Source organism: Haliotis rufescens, unplaced genomic scaffold (assembly GCF_023055435.1).
Source record: "Haliotis rufescens isolate VD_foot unplaced genomic scaffold, xgHalRufe1.0.p SCAF_6, whole genome shotgun sequence".
Classification (NCBI taxonomy): domain Eukaryota; kingdom Metazoa; phylum Mollusca; class Gastropoda; order Lepetellida; family Haliotidae; genus Haliotis; species Haliotis rufescens.
In genome coordinates, this window is record NW_025964334.1 from 30,779,455 (window position 1) to 30,803,306 (window position 23,852).

The following is a 23,852-nucleotide window of genomic DNA, read 5'->3' on the forward strand; positions in this document are numbered from 1 at the left end:
ACAAAGCAATTGTTTCACACACCATTTTGAGCACCTTGCCAATATGGCCGATATTGTGAAAAGAGAGCGAGTGAAGGCACGCAGTGAATAATCTGACACACCAAATATTATCGGTTAAAATCCCAATTTTTATATCTGTAGAATTATAAGTCCAATAAACGATTCAAATTTTGTATTTAACCAAGATATTGCGGTATTAAGTATTTTCTGAATCTGAGTGCGGTATTGGATGGCAACGTGCGTAGGGATTTTAGTTTAATTGAAATGTATATATTTCGATCAACACCTGAATATGCTGATATGCTCATATTTTACTTTTATTGATAACATGGCCACTTCATTTTATTAATTTTTCGCAACTGTTTATACAAAATATAGCGTCATTGTCGGCGAACTATTTTGTTATGTGGATGTCGCATGGCGTCGTTTGATGTTGTTCGGTCATGGAATGGGGTAATGGAAACTGGTGGCTAATCTGTCATGAAACTGACACGGAAAGACCACGTTCGTGCAAGCATGCAATCAAAACAACATACAGTATAACAAGACAAAATGTTTTGCTTCGAACATAATCATTGTCAATTTCGACCTGTACTTTTAGCGTATGAAAACAGTACTATTTAGACGTTCAATGAAACAGCAGGTTGACAATATCTACAAATCTAGGTTATTTCAGGGTACACGTTACAAATAAGATTATGTTTTCTTCCTGTGCAATAATAAACCGAAGAGCTTATGTTAATGACAGCAAAAGTTATGTGATGAGTTACATCTATGTTTCTGAAAGTGTGAACATATTAACTTTCAAGGTATCACAGGGTCGGAATATATATTGAACTACCCTTGTAGGCCTAGTCTACTGCTGTATGTTTTAGACTGTAGGGAATCAAGCATTCTTAACTTGATAACCAATGTTGAGGATGTACAAACTGTAGCAAATGATTACTTTTAATTGAAATTTCATGCATCATGAGTTAAAGTAGAGTTTCTTTCATCCTTGTAAGCTCAGCCAATAATAGTTTATTTGTTAAGGCTAAAATGTTATGAGAATAATTATAGCATAGGTGTTCTTCCAAGCAGACATATAAAATGTTTGCACTGACTGAAAGGGAGAACTTTGGAATTCTTTTCTATTTCCAATGAACCTGTGATATTTAATTTATATTTTATACAATAACTATGTACCAGTACAATAGCAAGTCTTATACTCAGAGGAATCACAGATTTTCTGTCCCAAGTGAATGAATAATGTAAGCAGCAAGCCTTTAGCAATTAACGTCAAGCATCCATAAGGGCGTATAATCTGTAATCTTAAATTTTGAGTAGGTTTTACATTGTGAATTGTCATTTCAAGAGAGTATTAAATAACCATTGAAATGTTAACCCAAAAGAAACTTTATTGAAGTCAACCATTTTTGAGAGGACATATCAGATGTTTTCAATTTGTGACAACAATGAATGATGATGTCATGTATTGTCCTCAAGAGTGGAGCAATGTGACGCCATATCATTTCAACTGACCAGCCAATACTGAAGCTGTGCTAACGTGGAAAAGTTATTGAACTCATTCTTTCTATACCTATGGGTAACATATACATGATAATATTTCATATCTCACGTTTTTAGATCCCTGATATTGAAGGCACCTACAAAGACACCACACACACTGAACAATTCTTACACTTATGAGTGTTAAGTATCCGTGTGAAACTAGATTTATCTAATGGAGTGACATTGCATGTTGTATTGGAAGTGGTGAGACTATCGAAAACAATCCTCTGAAGATGTATCCGTCACGACAAGACACAGAATATGAATTTGACTTGGTAAGAATTATGCAGATCTGTTGATGAGTGATTACACATGTACATGTATGTCCGTCCATGTATGTCATCAGCCATCTATGGTTGTTGTATGAGGTGACTTAGTGAAGCTGGTGATAGGGCTCATTGACTTGGTTGATGGCATGTCATGATGTCCCATTGATATGGATTGTTGCTCATAATATCAATCACCCTATTGCCAGGCCCAGACCCAATTATTTACAGGTCGCCATCATATAGCTGGAATATTGCTGAATGCCGTATTTCACAACAAACGGATTTTGTTGGAGTCAAATGTCATTGAGACAATTTCATGATGATGGAAGGACATTCTTCACCAAAATAACATCATGTCGTCAGGCATTTTGGATAACAATCTCAGTCAGTGTCCTAGAAAGGAACCAATATGAAACTCTGTTTCATTTTCAAGTATCAATGTGTTGTTTGCCGATGTTGAGAAAAAAATATTCAGATTCAGTGAAACTGTACTGGGTGTTACTATATATATAGAGAGAGAAATATTCCAGCCATATCCTACCAGGGGACACCAGAAATGGGCTTCAATATGTTCACATATTGAACTCATGAGCAATCTCATTGAGATCAGATCTTATTTCTTGTTACCGACCATTTGGTATTCTGATGAGGGGGGCCCTGGGATTTTGTATTGAAACCAGATATTTTTTCAGCTACAGCACCAAAACCAGATATTTCTTTAATTAAGATTATAAGCCAAAGTATTTGCAAAAATGTCTGTAGTCACATTGCAACAATGAATTTTTTGTGGCAGACAATTTCTTTTTCTCCCAACAATATGAAGCATAATTTTCATGTCTGAACGACCTTTCATCCGACCAATTAGAGCAGTGCTTATCAGATCAGGAAAGTGACAGAACTTTGTCAAAATATTTTTCAAAACATAGTCTAATATGGAAGTCGCCAGTTTGAAACTTGTGCCAAATAGTTAAAGAAAGCAGCTTTCTGACTGGCTAATATCGATTTCTTGTCAGTCAATTGTTTGGTCAGTCAAAGTTTATGAAAGGTTGTTCTGATGTGACCTGCAATGGGATGTCGTCAGATCTTTTATAGTGGTAGCAAGAACTAAGATCTGATTTTCATGTGATTGACTCATGAGGGGAATCAAACCCAGGCCTTCAGCGTGACAAGCAAACACTTTAACTACTAGGCTTCAAACTACCCTCACAAATAATATGTGTGACTTAAGTATTATTCTACAATACAAACCTTTTGATAAATAATTTTGGTCAAGAATTATTTCAGATCTTTTATAGCAGTAGCAAGAATTAAGATCTGATTTTCATGTGATTGACTCATGAGGGGAACCAAACCCAGGCCTTCAGCGTGACAAGCAAACACTTTAACTACTAGGCTTCAAACTACCCTCACAAATATTATGTGTGAATAGTGTGATGTTGCGTGTAACATCAATCACTGGTTTGTCCAGACTCTATTATTTACAGGTCGTCATATCAGTTATCTGTAATCAGTTAGGTGAAATATTGCTGAGTGACACATATTTTTCTGTATTTTCTGACTAGTCTGTAAAACCAATTGTATCATCGATATAAGAAGGATATTTTCAATAGGACATCACTAGAACCAGAGAGCATGTTACTAAATACATGATGATTCATACTTATCAAAAGATATCTTAACCTCTTTATTGCAAAGGTTGATACACTCCTGACAAATAATCTGTGTCTTTCAAATTACCATGTTCATCATGGTTTCATTTAAATAAGTGTCATGTGATGTGATGAGTGTGACCTGGATTATGGATTAAGTGACTGCTCTGTGTATTGATTGATATTGAACAATAATCTCATGTGGATTAGGGAAGAAAGTTAGTGCACAGACTAGTCATATTCTCAGATTAATCTTTGTTTAAATAATTAATATAAGACCAAAGACGTATATAGATTCATATATACATGTTTGATAAAACAATAATTAAAAAAAACACAATTCTTGAACACTTGTTTCCATAAGTATTCATGCAAATACCTGGTTGAAAGGAAGTTTCAACATGGATTAAAGACGATGACAGTTTTGACACAGAAGTGATAAATCAACTGGCCCACAAACTCATGAAGTGGGCATCGTTCTTCAATTACTTTAAATATTTGATACCTATTTCCACAAAGTAATTACAGATTTCTATTAGCTCGTCTTTGACGTAGTGGGATGCGATCAACATCAGCTGCTATTGATCTGTTTCAGAACCCCTATGAAAGTTTCATGAAGAGGCACCTCCAGCACTACGGCTACTATACAGGTGAGTGCAATGACAATGTCAATTTCCAGAAATCAATCAAAATGGTATCATGGGCGCACCTGCCATGGTGCTTGCAGCGGAACATGTTTTGTGAGGTCGATTTGTTTCTGTATTTGGTGTGCTTGGATAAATAAACTAGTGGCTGAATTTGCGGATACAAACAATTGGGAGTCAAGTTTATATCCTGACTTTTGATTTCAGTTAAAATTAGTGCAAAGTAATTTGTACTGTTTGCTATGACAAAAACAACTGTCAATAAACTTCAGATACAAGTCCTTGGGTGAGTGAATGTTGTTTTAAGGTGTAGTCAGTAATATTCCAGCTACATCATGTTGGCTAATGTCTTCACAAGTGCCATATTCTATCTAATAAGCACCTCAATCTTAGAATAGGTCCCCAGCAACATACGCTGGTCGTGAGAGGCAGCCAAGTGGATTGTTTGGTCCAGACTCGGTGTTGACAGGTTGCTGTCATATTGTTAGAATATTGCTGAGTGTGCTGTTAAACAACAAATAACAGCAACGATTCACAAGAACATGTCAACCTCCCCCATCATCGTAGGTCATGGTCATGGTCATGTAGGCTTCCTTGTCAGCACCCCTTTGTTTTGTAACATACTCAAGTGCTTTTTGTGCTTGTTTCCATTACCTGGGGTTTACCTAGACCTGCTCAGAGGCCGATATTCGGCCCCAAGTCTGCAGCCAGTGTCAGTCAAAATTCCAAAATTGAAATTAAACATTTCCCAGTTTCTATCAGTATAGTTATAACTAATGTTATGGTCTGTAGAGGTAACTTGTATTTCACTGATAATAGGACCAATAAAGAAAAAAGAGGCTTTAATACTTAGTTTTACATTATTGAACTGAATGCAATGTTAAAATACTTTAACAAAACTTTAACACAATCCCAATTTTGAACAAAATACAGGTAATGTTTTTTTGGTAATTTGCCTGACATGGGCACAAGATTCCTAGATAAATCCATGCATTTCTCTTTGTGTATGTGTCCAGTATTCCATGTATTCCAGGAGTCTACTGGGATATACAATAACTCTTGATTCTCCTGGTTATTTCTTTGAAGAAGTTTAGCTTAATATATAATTAAATGTATTAAGATTCAGAGATATCAATGATCTGAGATCGTCAATAATGGCCAATATCCTGATTTACCCACCTGAACCACAAATAAAAGAAGCTGCCTCATCTGTGTCATACTTAATCTATGCATAAAGATTGAGACTGACAAAAAACTATCCATAAGATGACTGTGCCAAGAGGGATGACTTCAACTTTCCCTTTATGTATAGTAATGACATTATGACATTTTGTCGCTAGAAAAATCACTCAGTGGCCAAGTTGATATCTGATGCAATTCCCTACTATATGTTCCTGTGTTTGTTCAGGTGAATCCTTGACTTGCCTTTGCATGTGTTTGTGATGGGTGCCATTGCAACATGTTTTGTGAGCACCTGGTATCATCACTATTTGATAGTGATTCATAAACACATGCATTCGATTGTACAGTGGAGTTCAGATTTAGCATAAATATCTCATGGAAATTTGTTTTAGCTTTTGTGTTGATGATATTCATGTCTGCATTGAAGGTGTTGTCTCCCTTTGGTGTTATCTCGACATGTGAATTCAGATCATTGTGTTACTTTTTGGGCGATGAGGTGAAAGGGGTTTAACTTTACGTTCAAGAGTATTGTACTTATAGTGGTGCGTGCGTGCACGCTTGTACTAGTACGGAGATTTGTCGTTCTTATAGTGCTAGCACATACCATGTCACAGTATAACATACATACCTCACTCAGACACAGTGTACTGACTCCAAGCCAGCTAGTCCTTGTTTTATCCCCTTAATGCCGAGCGCCAGGCAAGGTAACAACAAGTACCACATTTTTTAAACATCTTTTGGAATGCCACTTCCACTCTCAGGTACACACTCTATTAGACCATGGAGGTGGTCTGCATCTGTTTACATATCTTTACTCTAAAAAGACATGTTAAGAAACATCTGTCTATCCAATAACAAGAAGCTTGTGAAGGCAGCCACAATATCACTGTCAGTTTAATGCAATAAGAGCTCATTAGTCCAGAAACCCTCCAATCTGGGCAATACCTGCTTCATGTATCTCAGTATAATTCAAGGGATACGTTAAATACAAATGATTTGTTAATCCTGATAGTTGGTAATCTGGGAGATTTCTGTTGGAATGGTATTGTCTAGATAAATAGGGTTTTACTATGCACAGTATTATTGATCATTACGATGCTATGAGGATGTTTTTTGTCGTAAATTGTTGAGTATGTAATGATGCAGCAGCTGTTTTTCATTACTGTTTTATACTCTTACTTTTACATATCACAAGAATTTAGAAACATCTATCTTGGAATTACATTGAAATAAGCATATCAATCATTTCAAAGATAATTGTTGTTTTTTTAAAAATGGTTATGTTTCTGATAGAATGACCAAGTTCTTTTACTGTTAGTGACCTACATATTGAATGCAAAATGTGAATAATGTGTACCTACCTTATATATCAGCTGGAAAAAATACATCGTAATACCCTCCTTTTAAAAGTCATGTACACTGGAGCCATTTATTTCTTGGTTCATAATGATAGAGAATGAACAAATTTACTTACCATTCTGTGTTGTCCATCCAAACAGACAGAGGTAGGAGGGGCTGGTCACAGCGTGGGTGTAATCCTCTCCACTTGTTAGTAACTAACCACGCTAACCCCCTGACTTGTAGAACGCATGGCTACTTCACATATTAGTTTATCATTATATGGGCACACCTGGAGGGATAGGGGAAATTTAGGCGACGGAATGGGGGTATATCTGACTCTTAGTCAATCAAACTCACTGGAAATCACTGATAAGATTAGTGAAGGACTTATTCAACATTGCATGTGGTCGGCGCTTGGTTGGAGCAGGGTCGTGGCCAGATTAGAGCTGATTAAGGACTTCGGTGGTACAGACTAAATTGGCAGCGAGTTACTGGAGTGTGAAATGCCACAATGGCTAGACCTATGCTAAATATCTTTGTATTGTGGTGATTTGGGGTTGCAGGATTACAAGCAGAGGAGCTCATGCATTGCTCATTGGTTTGAAGTCACCTGTGGAAATTGGTGCAGCTTGTTTGTGAATTGTTATTTTTTTATATCGTTGGATGTGTATTTTCGAGGGTGTTTGATAATGGAGGATTACCGTGATGTGGACTTGTCGTTTCGACCAAATGGAATGGATAAATCTCCACGTAAGATATTCTTTCTGGTTGCTTATGTTCAAGATATTTTTGTTTGTTAAATTTCAATGGGATTTGATATATTTTCATTGATTATTGTAAGGTTCTGATTTCTAAAATGAACTATCCCTTATTTCATTTTCTAATTTAAATACAGTTTTGTCTTTAATTACGTTCTTTACTATGATAACTATTTTCATTTTGTTGACAATACGAAACCGTAAATTTACATTTAATTAATTATAATGACTATTTGAACACATTGATTTTATCCCTCAAGTCTTTTCGATTAAGAATGACCAAAAATGGTTACCCAAACAGGGATATAACTTAGCACTAGCCTGGACTAATTGAATTAATGTTAAAGGTATGCTAAATGCTAGTAGAATTTCGAACATTTGGGGGTATTGCTATATGTTATCCCTATTCAGGCTAGTAGACTTTCTACCCCTGCCAAAGGTCCATGTATCTGCTCATTTTACATTATTAATAATTGAAAAGTGATAATATATATGTTTATAAACAATATGATTTTACAGAGGGTAAATCTTGTGACTGAGCACAGCAAACAACTTGACAAGACAAACCATGGTAGCTTGAGTACTTCAGTAGTTGGATGCCATTCTAATGTGAATTGGGGTCCAAGGAGAGTCAAACCTCACATGTTTGTTCCCTTTCAACATGATCACATCTGTAACTGGGAACGACCATTTCACTATATATAGAGAGAACACAAAAATTGCCAAATGGAATTTGGTATTGTTGAAATTTTGATTGAAAACAAATGCTTTAAACATGTAAAAAACATACATGTTCAGCCCAAATGAACACTAGATCACTTTAGATCTTCAAAAAAAGATGCTCACAGTTACTTTTGCCTGTATTTGTATATCATTCAGGAGTATTGAATCAGTCTGAGGCTTTAGCCATTAGTCCGAAGCCAGAGTCTAGTGAAATTATGTTCAGCCTAGTGAGCTCAGAAATATTAGTCAAATAACATGTATATTATATGATAACACTAAAATGTAGTGAAAATGATACTGAGAGCCAAGTTCAGGCTAGTAGTAGACACAAAGGTTTTTGGCACACACTGCTGAATTCAAACAATTTATTCATGCTATCTTTTCATAACTTCTATTTTGAGTACTCAGCTATTTTTAAGACATCTCATATCTCAGTTAAAAACCAGTTACTAACACAATTAGAAGAAACCAAATATGTGTAGAGTATACAGTAATTGCTTTTTATGATTCCATTTAATGTACCAAGATAACAGTAACGACAGTTATACTGAGTCAACTTCAAAGACTATCGATAGGGCGAGATAAGTTCCCTGCATACATGATCGGTCCCAAGTTGACTAAGGGCATTGTATCCACTCACTCTGCTACATCATAAAGGCTGGTGTTTAATAATACCCTTGGCCTGATCCTCTCATAATATAGGGACACTAATTATTGTTTATAACCTCCCCAATGCAGTAGTGCCAAGAGACCTACGACACTGTCTCGTGTAGGTGTAACACTTACAACAGGTTAAAGATAATGATATTTCAACAGGCAATCTGCCCATTATAAGCTTAGGCATGCATGCAATAGTTGCAGCTTGTCTTAAATATGGGGACAGTTTATGACAGTTTGTGTCAGAAGATTGTTTATCTAAACATGTTCATTACAAAGATTGTTTGTTTAGGGGTTTGATTTCCTTTTAGTGGAATTAACATACCAGAGCCGATTCATTATTTTTTTCTGTCATGGATATGGAGCTTCCAGCAAATGTAGGTTTTCTAAGCCAGATCAGTTAAATTTCTTTTCTACCTATTCCTTGGTGCAAACTTAGGACACAGGAGTCAAATTTGAATAAATGTTGATCTGTGTTGATTTCCTAAAAAAGACAAGAATAGCATTTTCATTTATTTTTTGGGCCAAATTAAGGGAGACATGTCCATGGTGATACAAAACTGATTTTGACAGCCCCTAAAAGACAAATTACTCCAAAAAATAGTTTAGAGATTTGTGTTCCTGTTTCATTTATATATGCTATACTGATTGTCCCAGTCTGTATTTACCACTGCATTCCCAATTATAGATATTATCACATTAGCAGTGTTTGAAATTATAAATGAAGGTCAGGGAGTGCTTGACATATATAACCTTGAGGTCAAGAACCAAAGTTTTAAGGGTCACCAGATTTAAAAACTGTATCTAAATACTTCATGGACCACAGGGCTTCCCTTAGTTTCCTAAAACTACAACAGATTTTCTCCCCAGGTATGTAAATATGGAAGTTTCATTAAATTAAATATGAGGTCATATTATATCCATTTCGTGCACAAAAAATGTAAAAATGTTTTAAAAAAATGAAGTGATTTTGAAAAACAAAAAAATAATTATATTAACTGGATAAATAAGTTGAATATGTTCAGAACTATTTAATAGAATATACTGCTATTTAATCACTGTCTTTACCCTTAACCATTTTTATCCCCCGCCAGGCCAGAATGGCCGAAGGGGGATTGTGTTGTGGTGCAGTCCGTCCGTCTGTCTGTCCGTCTGTCCATCCCACAGAGGGTACTAAGCTTGTGAAATCAACTCCTCCTACAGTTTCCAGAGAATATCCCTGACACTCTACACACAAGATGTCGACATGTTGATGATACGCATATCGCAGTCCCATTTCATTTCGACTAATTTTGACAGAGTTACTGCCCCTGTTTTACGGAGCTTCATTTGCCTAATTATGAGAGAGGGTACTAAGCTTGTGAAATCAACTCCTCCTACAGTTTCCAGAGAATATCCCTGACACTCTACACACAAGATGTCGACATGTTGATGATACGCATATCGCAGTCCCATTTCAATTCGACTAATTTTGACAGAGTTACTGCACCTGTTTTACAGAGCTTCATTTGCCTAATTATGAGAGAGGGTACTAAGCTTGTGAAATCAACTCCTCCTACAGTTTCTAGAGAATATCCCTGACACTTGACACACAAGATGTCGACATGTTGATGATACGCATATCGCAGTCCCATTTCAATTCGACTAATTTTGACAGAGTTACTGCACCTGTTTTACGGAGCTTCATTCGCCTAATTATGAGAGAGGGTACTAAGCTTGTGAAATCAACTCCTCCTACAGTTTCCAGAGAATATCCCTGACACTCTACACACAAGATGTCGACATGTTGATGATACGCATATCGCAGTCCCATTTCATTTCGACTCATTTTGACAGAGTTACTGCCCCTGTTTTACGGAGCTTCATTTGCCTAATAGTGAGAGAGGGTACTAAGCTTGTGAAATCAACTCCTCCTACAGTTTCTAGAGAATATCCCTGACACTCTACACACAAGATGTTGACATGTTGATGATACGCATATCGCAACCAGTTTCATTTCGACTCATTTTGACAGAGTTACTGCCCCTGTTTTACGGAGCTTCATTTGCCTAATTGTGAGAGAGGTACTAAGCTTGTGAAATCAACTCCTCCTCCAGCTTTTAAAGAATATCCCTGACACTCTACACACAAGATGTCGACATGTTGATGATACGCATATCGCAGTCCCGTTTCATTTTGATAAATTTTGACAGAGTTACTGCCCCCGTTTTAAGGAACTTCATAAAATCTACTCCTCCTCCAGTTTACAGAGAATATCCCTGACACTCTACACACGATGTCGACATGTTGATGATATATGGCAGTCCCGTTCATTTCGACAATTTTTGACAGAGTTACTGCCACTGTTTTACGGAGCTTCATTTGCCTAATAGTGAGAGAGGGTACTAATCTTGTGAAATCAACTCCTCCTACAGTTAAAATGTGCACATGTTTAATATATCCATATCACAGTCACGTTTCATTTCTTTTCATGTTGAGAGAGTTACTGCCCTTGGTTTATGAAGCCCGATTTGCACAACTGTGAGAGAGGGTACTGTTTTTGTGATGTCAACTCCTACATTTTTCAGGGAATATCCCTGACGCTCTAAACACATGTCGCTCTGCACACAATGTGTTATTGATACACATGTTGCAGTCGTTATAAATTTGATTTATTTTAATAGAGATACTACCCTGGTTTATGATCCTCATTTTTGTCAACTGATACAGGTACAACTTTGCCTCAGGTAACAACCATTATAAAACAATATCATTTAGTCACTGTTGTGAAAATGTCACAATATCCAACTATAGTTAGTTTCCTTGTATAAGGCTTTTGTGGGTGAGCTACATCCTTATGGCATTAGCATTCAGACTGGATTACTCCCAACAAAATGTTCTGCAAAATTTGTCTCAAATGTAGTGCCATCTACTGTTGTTATTTCATAAAATACAAAGAAAATGTAAACTCATTAAAAAAATTCATGCGGGGGATGTTGTGCTTTCAGAGCACTCTTGTTACTTACTACCCAGTGATTGATAGATGTGGGTCATTAGCCATTATGATAATGACAACACGTCTATTTCAGGGAGCATGAAATAGGTGACATTTTAAGCAAACATTCCACACAACACTGCACATCCATTCAACTCTAAATAGAAATATATATGACATACTATGCAACAACAATAGGCAGGTGTAGGTTAATAATTGTTATCATATTGACAACACACCTGTTTCAATAGCATGAAACATGTGAGAATTGAAACAGGAAGATTATTTGTCTCAAACAGGTAACTGACACAATAAATTGCAATGTCTGTCAGGGTAATCATTGTACTTGACACCGGAGCAACTCCCTAGCTTATCAGGTGTTGTTAATATTGGTAACGTCATGACTACAGTCACAAACAGTAACTCTTGTGTCGTACGCTTCATTACCTGTGTTAATAACAGGAAGGCAGTCAGTCATGATCATTGGTAATGGTGCTAGTCATAGTTGATCCTGCACAACTGTGTGTGTGAGTGAGTGAGTGAGTGAGTGAGTTGGGTTTAACGCTGCTTTGAACAGCATTCCAGTTATATCCCAGCATATCAGGTTCATGTGGGAGAAAAGCCTGAAGTAATGCAAGTCTTAGACGTTTACAACTTTGGTGAAACCCACGACTGCTGGTGCTGACAAACCTAGGATTATAATCAAGGCAAATGGGAATTTGAACCCATGATCATAGGTTTCTGGCGTGCCCAATGGACGCAACTGCACACAAATAGCAGCGCATTAGACGACTGGGCCACCTCAACTGTGTACAAAATACCATTCTCCTGTGGCTAGAACCATTTATTGGGACAGGTTGAATTTATTCCTATGTGACCTGTCGACTATCGTGTAGTAAATTTCTTTGCTACACTGACGATTTGAATCATTTATTCATTGATATGTGACTCACTTACCTGAGAGCATGAGCTACTTTGTCATTATAAAGCTGTAAATGTTAAAGGCAAAGAGTAAAGTAAAAGAGATAAGGATTTAATACTCTAGCATGGACTTAGAAATGTGGGCCTGCAACTTGCAAGACGTGTAAGTTACATTCATGTGTTACCAGCCCTCCTGACTTGATGGGAGTAAAACATTGTTTCAGACGCTGATGTACATCCATGTTGAAAATATCAGGATTGTCGCATTATTCGAAATTAGATTTGAAAGTCATTGGGTCCTTGTCATAAAACAGTTAAAAACAGTTTAGGGGGTCCCGGAATTCATATACTTCAAGACACTTCAAAGACCCATGGACTGCATCAGTTTCAACCACTGTTGTCTGTTGTAGATCTGTATCTGAAGAGAGGGGTGTAGCTGTGTGATGAAACACAAACTTAAAAACCTCTTACATTTGTAGAAAATCCTCCTAGTTCAGACAAAAATATAATTTGACATCAATCAATCTGTTAAGAGATGTAAATGTTTTGTTTTTTGTATATTCACCATTGTTGTATTATGACCTTTAATACAATAAACTTGATTGATTGATTGATGTAAACCCTATGAAACAATATGTTTTGTCCTATGTGATACATATTGATGCTGAATGTAAACAAATATTTTTTTTATTGTAGTTAGAATATTGTATTAATCCAACCCTCCCAAAATGGCGGTAATATGTATCTTATTAACATCAGTTTTTTTATCAGGTTTGAAATATGTCTTTTTCTGTTGGCAGGTCGCAACCAAAGCTATCGCAATGCCTTCCAGTCGTACCAGGAGTGGGACAAGACATATGACTACACCATCAGCAGCGACTCTGACGATGACACTGATGACACGGATGATCAGAAAGATGCTCAAGGTAGGCATAGGCAGGAGTAGACTCCAGGAGTTAAATCTACATAATTCACAGCTCATCTCAGACTAGTGGTTTCCTGTATTACTAGATTCTGAGAGGAAGCAACTTGTCCTTCCTGTGTTTACTAGTGTTGGACAGGTGGACTACTAGGGCTGGGAAGATACACCAACTGTGTGATCACATACGTATCATGATAACTTGCTCAAAATGCGATACATATTGCTATACTTGAATGTATTCTTATCTGTGGTGCGTACAAATAGGAAGGCCAAATACCTGCCAAACTGTTGATTTTCTCTTTTAACTCTTTCAACACCTAACAAGACATCACAAGTCTCCCAAAACTGCAGGCCGTTTTATCATGTCAAAATTATATATTATAGGATGGGAGTTTTTGCTTAATTTAGTTAATGTATGAAACAATGAGAAATCAAGTTAGATGAATTTGTCAGATGGAAAACCTGCGGGGCATTAACCATTAGGGATTAAGATTTTTATCCGACATCAAACTTTGGAACTGGTCCCTTACAGCAGCTCAGTAAGCCAATGTTAAAGTTTTCAAACGTGAACAAGTTGATGCCTGACATGCATACCACCACTGGGTGGCGGATGGACGGATATGGAATATTTATCAGGTTGCAGTTATTTAATCAGAATCAAAATCCAGAATTATACGATGTCTCATTCCATATCAGCACGTGGATAATAGACTAAAAGATAAAAAGAATAAAAAGTAGTACCGGTGACCAATGAAATGCCTAGTTATTGATAGAAAAACTGTAATTCCTGAGAGCATTACAGAACTTTTATACCGGGTACTTTCTATCTGGCTTACCTTGTGGTTAAGTAGGATAATACTGTAATTACCCCCAATGCTTTTACTGGTCAGTTCACCGGTACAACTGAGGTACACATACTTGAGAGCTGTTATTCTTGAATAATGATTTTTGTCGTGAATCCTTAGTCAGTCTCTTCTTGAGGTCTGTGCTCCCTTCCACAAGATTAAAATAACCTTGGAAGCAGTTTATCATATGATGAAACAAGACAATTAAAAGTATCTGTTCGTGTTGCTGCAGTAATACATTTACTGCATGCCTAATATTGAGACTTTGAGAACTTTTTCAATCAGGAGACAATTTTCAGTCTTAGAATTTCCAACAAATAGTTTTCTCATGTTTGATGACAACTCAGTGACATTTCCACATATGAAGCAAATGCAGCTTTTAGATTTTGGAGAAATATGTGATAATTTAGATATCTTTGTAGGAGTTTTTGTAAGATCATGTGGACTCAAAAACTGATGCACAGGATCACTTACTGTGACAAAGACACTGGAAATCAGATACTGCCCCCAGTAAGGGGGTCAGCAGGGCCACACTGGGGAGTGAAGGAGGGATGCCAAAGGAGGAGGGAGGTGGCAGGGAGTGGTCAGACATATGTCAGCTGAGTAGCAGTGGCATGTTAACAGAAATGAAGGTTGACATTGACAAGATTACAGAAATTGGAACAAATAAATTAGAGGATTTCAGATTTGGTTAGTCCCTGAAATTAAGCATTGTTCTGGGCTCCATTAGTCTGTCTTACAGACTCTGATACAAATATATCCAATACAGCCCATGCAAGTCTATAATGTTTGGCAAAATTATGTACAATATGTTCTTTTCAGAGACTAGATGTTAGTCTAGGGCTCCATTTGAATTTTACTTTTTATTTTGAGGATGTATATTTTAAAATGAGATAACTTTAGTCTAGGATAAACCCTGTAATTTATTGTAACTCACTGAAATTTTGTATTTTGTATACTGTATTAGTGAGATGAAAACCTTTTTAAAAAACAATCGTTGCAAAAATATTGTCATCTGAGTTCCTGTACTAACTGATCTACTTTTCTGCAGTCGAACCAGCTGAACAGGGGGGTTGAGTGTTCACACAATGCACAAAGGGAGACAACTCTTAATGTCTCGTCGCTCCTGCTACTAATAGAAACAGCTAGGCATGATGATAGAACAAATGATAGGTTCTAGGGCTGGGACGGGTAACTCGGGTACTAGGGTCGGGTGGGTACTGAGTAGGACCCGGGTACCCACAGGACTGCCCGGACCCGTGGTTAGTCACGTGATACATTGTTTAATGGCAAAAATTATCTTAAACACTATGGTTTCACTACAAGTCACTAATGTTCCCATTTCTTTCTGACTATGCAACCATTCCTTCTGACTTTTATATGTTTGAATAAAGATAAAACTTCATGCAGTAAACTTCATACCTGCTCAGTGATATCTGCTTAATAAAAGAACAACAGACACAAACTTTAGACAGACTTAGCAAACACTTCACCATCCCAAGATTTATTTAGCTGCAGGCTTTTCAATAAATAGCTCAGACTATTTGTCTGTAACAGACAATATTGCATCATTTTCACAGTCTGTTTGGTCAAGTACTCTCAGCTTATAATAACCTACAACGTCTGCTTAAAAATGATGCCAAAAATCAAGTTCAAACAACTATACTCAAAGATGTTGGTGAAGACTGTTGTCAGTAGATTCTCATGTTGATATATGGAGCTGAGTGGATTAGACCAAACAAAAGTTTACTTGACTGGGGCTGCGGAATAGTGGCTGAAGCTAAAGACTGGTTTAGTATTTATCTTGTAGAATGAGTTTGAATTTTTTTTCATATATCTTGCTTTATTGTATACTTCTATTGTGCTGGAAAAGGTTTAACATGAGCATTGTTTGCTTGTTAATCAATCCAGTTTTCTGGAATAAATGAAATATCTTTCGAAGATATCTGCAAAGTTTTGTAGGACAAATTATGAACAACCCTTAATATGTTTTAATACATAACAGTGTTCCAAATTAAGCATGGAAGTCTGTCATAACCCGAATGTTAAATTTAGAGGGTCCATAGATTCAAATACCAAAGGAGGACACTTCAAGGGCCCCAACACCCCCTTAACTTTGAACACTGTATATCACACCTACCTACCAACCAACACCATAGTTTGGTATTAAGTGCTGCTATGAAATGCATCGCTGATCAATATGTGTTGTATATACATTAATACAGAAGCCATGCTCCTAACTAAGTACAGTGCTATGTACAACTCCTCATATAAACACACTGACAGGTTACTTACTCATAGGCTCTTAAGCTCCCCGTCAAAGAACTCAGCTACCCTAGCTAGCAGAAAATTCAGATTAATATCTACAAATATCTCATTACATAAATGTAAGACTTAGGCTGGAAAGTAATCCATATGTTGGAAATTGTTGTACCATGAGGTTGAGGGGCGTTGAGTTTACTGTTATCACCTAGACTGCCAGTATGGATATGGACCCGTATAGAGACAAAATTTCCCAATTTTGTTTGGATCCTGATTATTTTAATTTGCTGACGTTGAGATTGCAGGATTCAGGTAAGATGTGAAGATTTGTGTGAAGATTTCAGAATGGTGCAGATTTCGTTATGTTTGATTCTAGTTATTAATAGTTCTTATTGAGTACATGTATTATGATCATTATGAATAACTGATGACAAAAAAGAAATTCCATGAAAATATGTATGATTTCTTTTGAAGTATATATCATTAGCATGTTTAAGCAGTTATTATTCAAAATGGAAGTGTGTAGATTCGATACCTTTGTAAGGTATTTGTGCAGAAAAAGGTTATTTGAGTCAAAAAAATTTAACTTCATGTTTTCATTATCAGGGAGGTACTCTTTTGGTTATGAGCTCTACAATGTCAATATGTAAACATTAAACTTATTTCTATATTTTAAAAAAGTGACAAATTGTTAAATAGTTGAAAAGAGAGTGTACAATAATTTTACATATCTAAAAATAATTTAATGTTATTGTAAGATCCTACCACTGATGGATTAAAGACACTTTTGATTTAAAGTCTCAAATATACCAAGGTTCAAAATGTGTTTATTCATTTGAACTGTTATGACTCATATTCTTATTTATCTGAAATAGAAAGAAAATACAGAGTTTAATCAAACACAATGTTGTTGTAAATACAGACCTCTCGCAGTGATGACAGCAACTGGTTGCCATGCATTTCAAGTGGATGTCTTTCACTAGTTATTCAATAGAATGTTTGTCCATTATTTACATTGTAAACCAACCTTACATCAGGCATCTATCTATCAGTGTCCCAACCACACAACACAAGCCACACAATGAGAGTCATAGTCTGCACCATGGAGAGACTTCATTGACTGGTAGCATTTAGTGGCTGTCAAAACCTACCACACACTTACCCGTGGCTGAGAAACACGGCAACGTCTCTGATTTTGACATTGACATATAGGCAGACGTTGTTCTTTAGGAGACTATATCTTTTGAATAAACAGGAGGTTAAAATACTGATTTTTTCTTTTCCATTTTCAAGTCTCTAAATTCAGATTTGTCTTTGAGAATTTTATCGTGAAGGATAAAAGGACATGTGTGCTTTCATGTTGAATTAGGCATGCCTTTGTAGCTTTTGCTGGTTGGAACTTTGGTGCTGTCAGAAGTTTTTTAATGGGGCAGCATTTTAATTTTTAAGGATTTTGTGGAGAAGATTGGAAAATTAAAACAAATATATGTTATCAGGGTTGTCCTTAACAATCTTTCTTGAAAAAAATAAGTACAAACAAGTCTTTTGAAAAAAGTCTTTTGAGTCCATCCACAAGCCCAAACATGACACTTGGCATTATTTTCAGTAGATATTTATGTTAGAATATGGACTGAATCACAGACTGAAAGATGTCCAAAATAAGCATATTTTCAATGAATCCAAGCATCATAATATAATTTTTTGTTCCTTGTGTCTCAGTCAGATTTGTCTGTACAGTGGGACATGTGGCCTGGCCTCGAGTTGCATGGTTATCATGGCTCTCTGTTTGAAGCATAGCTAATCACAGTCTGTCTTAGGTTTCATCTTTATGAGGAGGTATCAGTGTTACCCAAATAATACCGCAATACCCAAATGGTATCTACTTTCTTTTCATGACTGATACATATCTGCCAGCATGTCAACACAGTCAACAGTTTAATCTTTGTGAATCCTTAAAGGCTCTTCAGCTGTTGAATTTCAGTTTTTTTCAAAGAAGATTGCCCTGCCTCACGGGTGGATTTGAAGGGCAAGGAGTAAATATTGGCTTAGCCAATGTTTTTTAAAGCATTAAAATCTATACATCTTATTATCGGTACCAAATCTTCTTAATATGCTTCGAATCTGTATGTAAAAACAAACATCATTTGTGTTGCATACAATTAGTCATGCATTTTGTTGTACTTGTTGTTGAAACCCAGGGACTGATCAGGGGAGGCGGTGGAATTGGTCTTAGGACTACCTTTTTATATTTATCCACCCCACACCGCCCCCCCCATTTTATGTAACATTTTTACATGACCACCCACCACCCACCACCCCCATGATAAATGACCAGTCCCTGAATAATTTTCATATTTCAAAAACAAATTTAAAATTAGACCTGCGTCATGTTGGCATCCCCCCCATTCTCTGTGTCATTTTTTTTATGACTCCCCCCACCCCCCTATAATAAATGACTAGTGCTTTAGATGTATTCAAATAATATATTTCCTTTCATTGAATTAGTGCATAAAATGATAATACTGATACAAATTTTACATCTTGAAAATAATTGAGCCAGATGTCATTATCATGATAGGTGTGTGTGTTGTATTCTAGTGGTGCTATAGAAACTCTTTATAACATATCACTGAGAAATATGATAAATGTGGGTGGTAACAATGATTGACATATGGCTCCTGATTCTGTATCAATAATCAAAATGAGAAATACCTTTTTTATTATTTGACATATATCTCCATATTTTTCATTGATGTATTTAGGAGATACACATACAGTGTATTCAATGTAGAGCTCGGTTACCTGTAGATTTAAACACGCTAAATTGAATTTGAAACCGAACACCATCATAATGATCAAACTTTTCTATACTCAGAATGTGTTTTTGCCCAGAAGGTGATGGAGATAGCTTTGTGATATCTCAGTTTTAGATTTATTGTACAGGCCTGTTTGTGTTTGGTCTGTTTTTGATAAGAGTAAAAAAAATAATGTACTGCAATATCTTTGCTTTCCTTAACTACGTCCCTGATAACTGTAGTGATTGCCTCTTGTTAGGATATGTCATCCCGAGATCACAATACCTGGATGAGGCTGCTAGCCAAATGCTAAGATATTTGAACAAAGCAAGATGTTAATCTATTTATTCCTAAGTGAATGATAACTTGCTAAGACAATCTGTTATTACTTATTTCTACAATATATATATATGGACATATTGTGTATAAAGTTGTTACATGTTAGAAAGAGTGAGTGAGTGAGTATGGTTGTACGCCGCTTTTAGCAATATTCCAGCAATGTCACCAGAAATAGGCATCACACATTGTATCTATGTAGGGAATCAAACCCGGGCCTTTGGAGTGACGAGTGAAGGCTTTAACCACTAGGCTACCCCACCACCCCTACATGTTGGAAAGAGAATATTGCGATATGAATCATGACTCCATGTCGTGAAATGTAACAATGTGTGAGGTAGTGTGACACCTCTAGAGACTGTGTATAGGATACAGTGAATGCACAGTGGCAGGGTTACAAACTAACAGTTTTTGTCCACTAGTCCTTGTAATGATAACATGTAGCAAAACCCTTAAAATGGGCCAATTTCTACTAGTCCTTAGGAAACCTTTACTATTTGGCAGTTTGGTAAGGACTACAGGACTAGTGCCAATTTCTAACGCTGAGTGGCGTGGCACAGTGAAGGCATCAGTCTTCATATGATGTAATGACATTACGTTATTCATTGCCAGGTCATGCATGTCCGTGGTAGACACCATTGGTCATATTGAACTATTCCATGGCTCATTTTGAACTAGTTCCAGTGGGTAGATTGAGATCAGCCAACTGCTGCCCGATTAGAATGAGAAGGAAATGGTGTATCTCTAATCAGTGTTCAGAATTAACCCATCTTCTCAAGGTAAGGGAGATAACTGACTAAAAAAAGTACAGTTTCCACCCTTGCCCAACTAGGCTGGAATTATGGAGTTATATTTTGGCTGGACTAACGAGTCTTGCATTGTGTAACGAAGTAAGACCCATTTTATTACAGTAGAGATCTTGATTATCATCTGAACATCTTGGGGATGGTCGGGTAGCCAAACGGTTAAAGTGTTCACTCGTCACGCCAAAGACCCAGGTTTGATTCCCGACATGGGTACAATGTGTGAAGCCCATATTGGTGTCCCCCGTTGTGATATTGCTGGAATATTGCTAAAAGCGGCGTAAAACCATACTCACTCTGATCATCTTGACTGGGCGCCGATGAGAGATGAAATGTGATTGGTCAATAGGACGATAAGAGGGTAATGGAAGGGACATAACCCATAATAGCCCATGATCAAGCCCAGAAATTCCAGCCAAGTTCGGCAAGGGTGGAAACTGAACTTTTATAGTTAACTCTCTTGCCTCAGCAAGATGGAATTAAACATGAAAGTCAAGGAGTACTTGTAATAAACTCAAATATTACAAGTTGAATATTTAGTATGTTTAGGAGGCCCCTTCATTCAAATTCTATGGCAGCAAATCTCAGGGAACTGAGGACTTCCTTATTTTCAAACACTGTGTATGAGTTCTTGCATGTAGTATCATGAGAAAATATTATTTTATTCTGTGTTTCTTCGCTGAAACATTTATATCGTTGCAACCATGTTCAAGCATGTACTGGATTGGTTTATCGATGCTGTAGACCATTATCTTCCTGATCACATAGGAATTGGTGAATCATTGATGAAGCTCGTGTCAGTGTAGGCCCTCCGATGTTGTGATTGTATCAATCTTAATTGAAACTCATCTCAGTGCAGTTTCTGTCTATCGTGCCAAGAGAGGCAGTGAAATCTGTGTAGATTACATCAGGGAAATTAGTTGGATTACGAGATACAGGACCATATGCTGATTTATGTCAGTGTGAACTAGGGGTGTTTGCCAACTGTTTTGTCTGCTTCATGATTTAAGTTTCATCATGACTGGATTTCATCACAGGGATCTAATTGACATGTTTTTTACCAGACTTAAAATATTGTGTCTCGTACACTTACATTTTGAGAATGATGTACCAGGTACAATATTTTACTTTCATAACTGAAACTAAACTTTTTTTAAATTGGGGTCAGTTGATTATTTGAGCAACACATGTGACATGTATTGTGTAAGGTATTAACCACTCTATATTGTAATTAATTTGCAATCTTCATGTAAACTTGATGTGCAAAATGCAATGTGATAAATGAAATTAGGGCTGGGACGAGTCCAAATTTACCACCCGGGTACCTATTACCCGACCCTACCAGGGTACCCGCTGTAGGTCCTAAGAGATAGGTACAAAATGTCCGATTGGGAAACATTTGGCCGGACTCCTGTCAAAATGTATTCAGATACAGGTATAAAATGATCTGGTCATGTATACACTGAAGTTGACTAACGTTTTATCTTTATGCAAACATATAAAGTCAGAAGGAATGTGCACATAGTCGGAAAGAAATGTGATCATTTGTCACTTATAGTGTAACCATAGAGTTCTAGATAATTTTGGCCATTAAACAATATAATCACGTGACTAACCACAGGTCCGGATAGTCCTGTGGGTACCCGGGTCCTACTCAGTACCCACCCGACCCTAGTACCCGAGTTGTTTAATAATGCCATACATGCTTTGCACCATTGAACGCCAAGCAGGTGTACCAACGCCACCTATGTGGGGACCTCCTCCATGGTCTAATGGATAGAGTGTCTGGTGGAGAGAGCAGAAGGTCACTGGTTCGACCCCTGGCCATGTCATACTTAAAGACGTTACAAGATGGTACTTGTTGCTGCCCTGCCTTACTCTTGGCACTAAGGTGAAGAAACAAGGACATGAAAAGTGTACTGTGTGTGAGTGGAGTATCCATGTTATACAGCAGCATGGCATCTCAGTGGGCTAGCACTGTATAAAACCTGCCCCCAACCCTACACATATAACATTCACTTCACCTCCTAGGTTGGATTCAGTCTGAGGCAGACACGCCTATTATAGAGGCGCCTCAGTTCATGCAAACTGGTGTGAATAACTTGGTAATTGCTTCGACAATGTTACACAGTATCAACTCGCTCTAACACAGTCCTAATGTACAACCTAAAATATCTCATGTGGTGGAATAAAAACAAACAAGTTTGTGCTTGCGAGTTAGAGGTGAGCAGGTGCTAGTTGTCACCAGGCAGAAGTGAAGAGAACAAGATTGTCATGTATTTCCTCTGAGTTAGGTAGTAAACGCTTCCGACACTCGTTAGATGATCTCAACCTTATTACAACTGTTTTGTCGTTAGGGAGGAGGTGGTTGCAAGGATTAAATTCTTAACAACCTCAAATAAACCTGGCGTCCTGGTTTCTCCTCTTGTCATCAGATTAGAACTGGTTGAAATTTCAAATTTTGGAATATTTTCCTTATGGTATTATCAGTGAAATAAATTAACTCTTTTCTATTCTTGCCATTGCCATTAGTACATGAAATTTCACTTTTAAAATAAATTAACAAACGGAAAATTGCATTGGTTTTTTTTGTCAATAAGACTAATTGCCCCCATTTCCCTGACACTATTTTGAGTATTTACTCACGTTATCATTGATACTGAGTGTTGATAGCTTTCTTCTAGTATTCAGTACAGCGGTAGAAACAGTTTCAGTCCACTAGTCCTTATAATGATAACAAATAGCAAACCCCCTAAAAATGGCAAATTTCTACTAGTCCTTATGATACAACTGGGCAGTTTGGCAACGACTATAGGACTAGTGCCAATTTCTAACACTGCAGTATATTTGTACTCCTTTGTGTCTACTCTTTTGGGTATTTTTTAACCAATAATAACTTGTTTTACATCAATTCTGCTTAAAGTTAAAATGCAGTTTAGGTGACAATTTGTGTATTATTCACTGCAGTTCATGTATGTGTGATGTATGCGTTTAATTAGTTACTAAAGATCTGTGAAGAATTACATGTATGCAAGTTGAAAAGGATACATGGCAATTATGCACAGTGTTGTTATGTTATTGAGTTTTTGAAATGTTTAATGTATACTGGTAAGCATGCAATCCACAATTATTTGGGTAGTGGTGATGTATGTTGCATATTTTACGCTAAAACACAGCTAATCTGGGACAAATTTCAGGTTAGACTCTTAAATAATTCTTG

General features: G+C 36.8%; 1 protein-coding gene across 1 annotated transcript in view; it reads left to right on the forward strand.

Moving 5' to 3' along the window:
- The first annotated feature begins 427 nt into the window (after positions 1-427).
- The window catches only part of LOC124117765 (cytosolic carboxypeptidase 2-like), a 104,753-nt gene continuing 81,328 nt past the window's right edge, over positions 428-23,852 (forward strand). The window contains exons 1-4 of the mRNA XM_048386012.1: positions 428-1,250; positions 1,627-1,826; positions 4,065-4,119; positions 13,470-13,595. Coding sequence (XP_048241969.1) covers positions 1,785-1,826; positions 4,065-4,119; positions 13,470-13,595 — 223 coding nt within the window. The 5' untranslated portion in view covers positions 428-1,250; positions 1,627-1,784. The remainder of the gene's footprint in view (positions 1,251-1,626; positions 1,827-4,064; positions 4,120-13,469; positions 13,596-23,852) is intronic.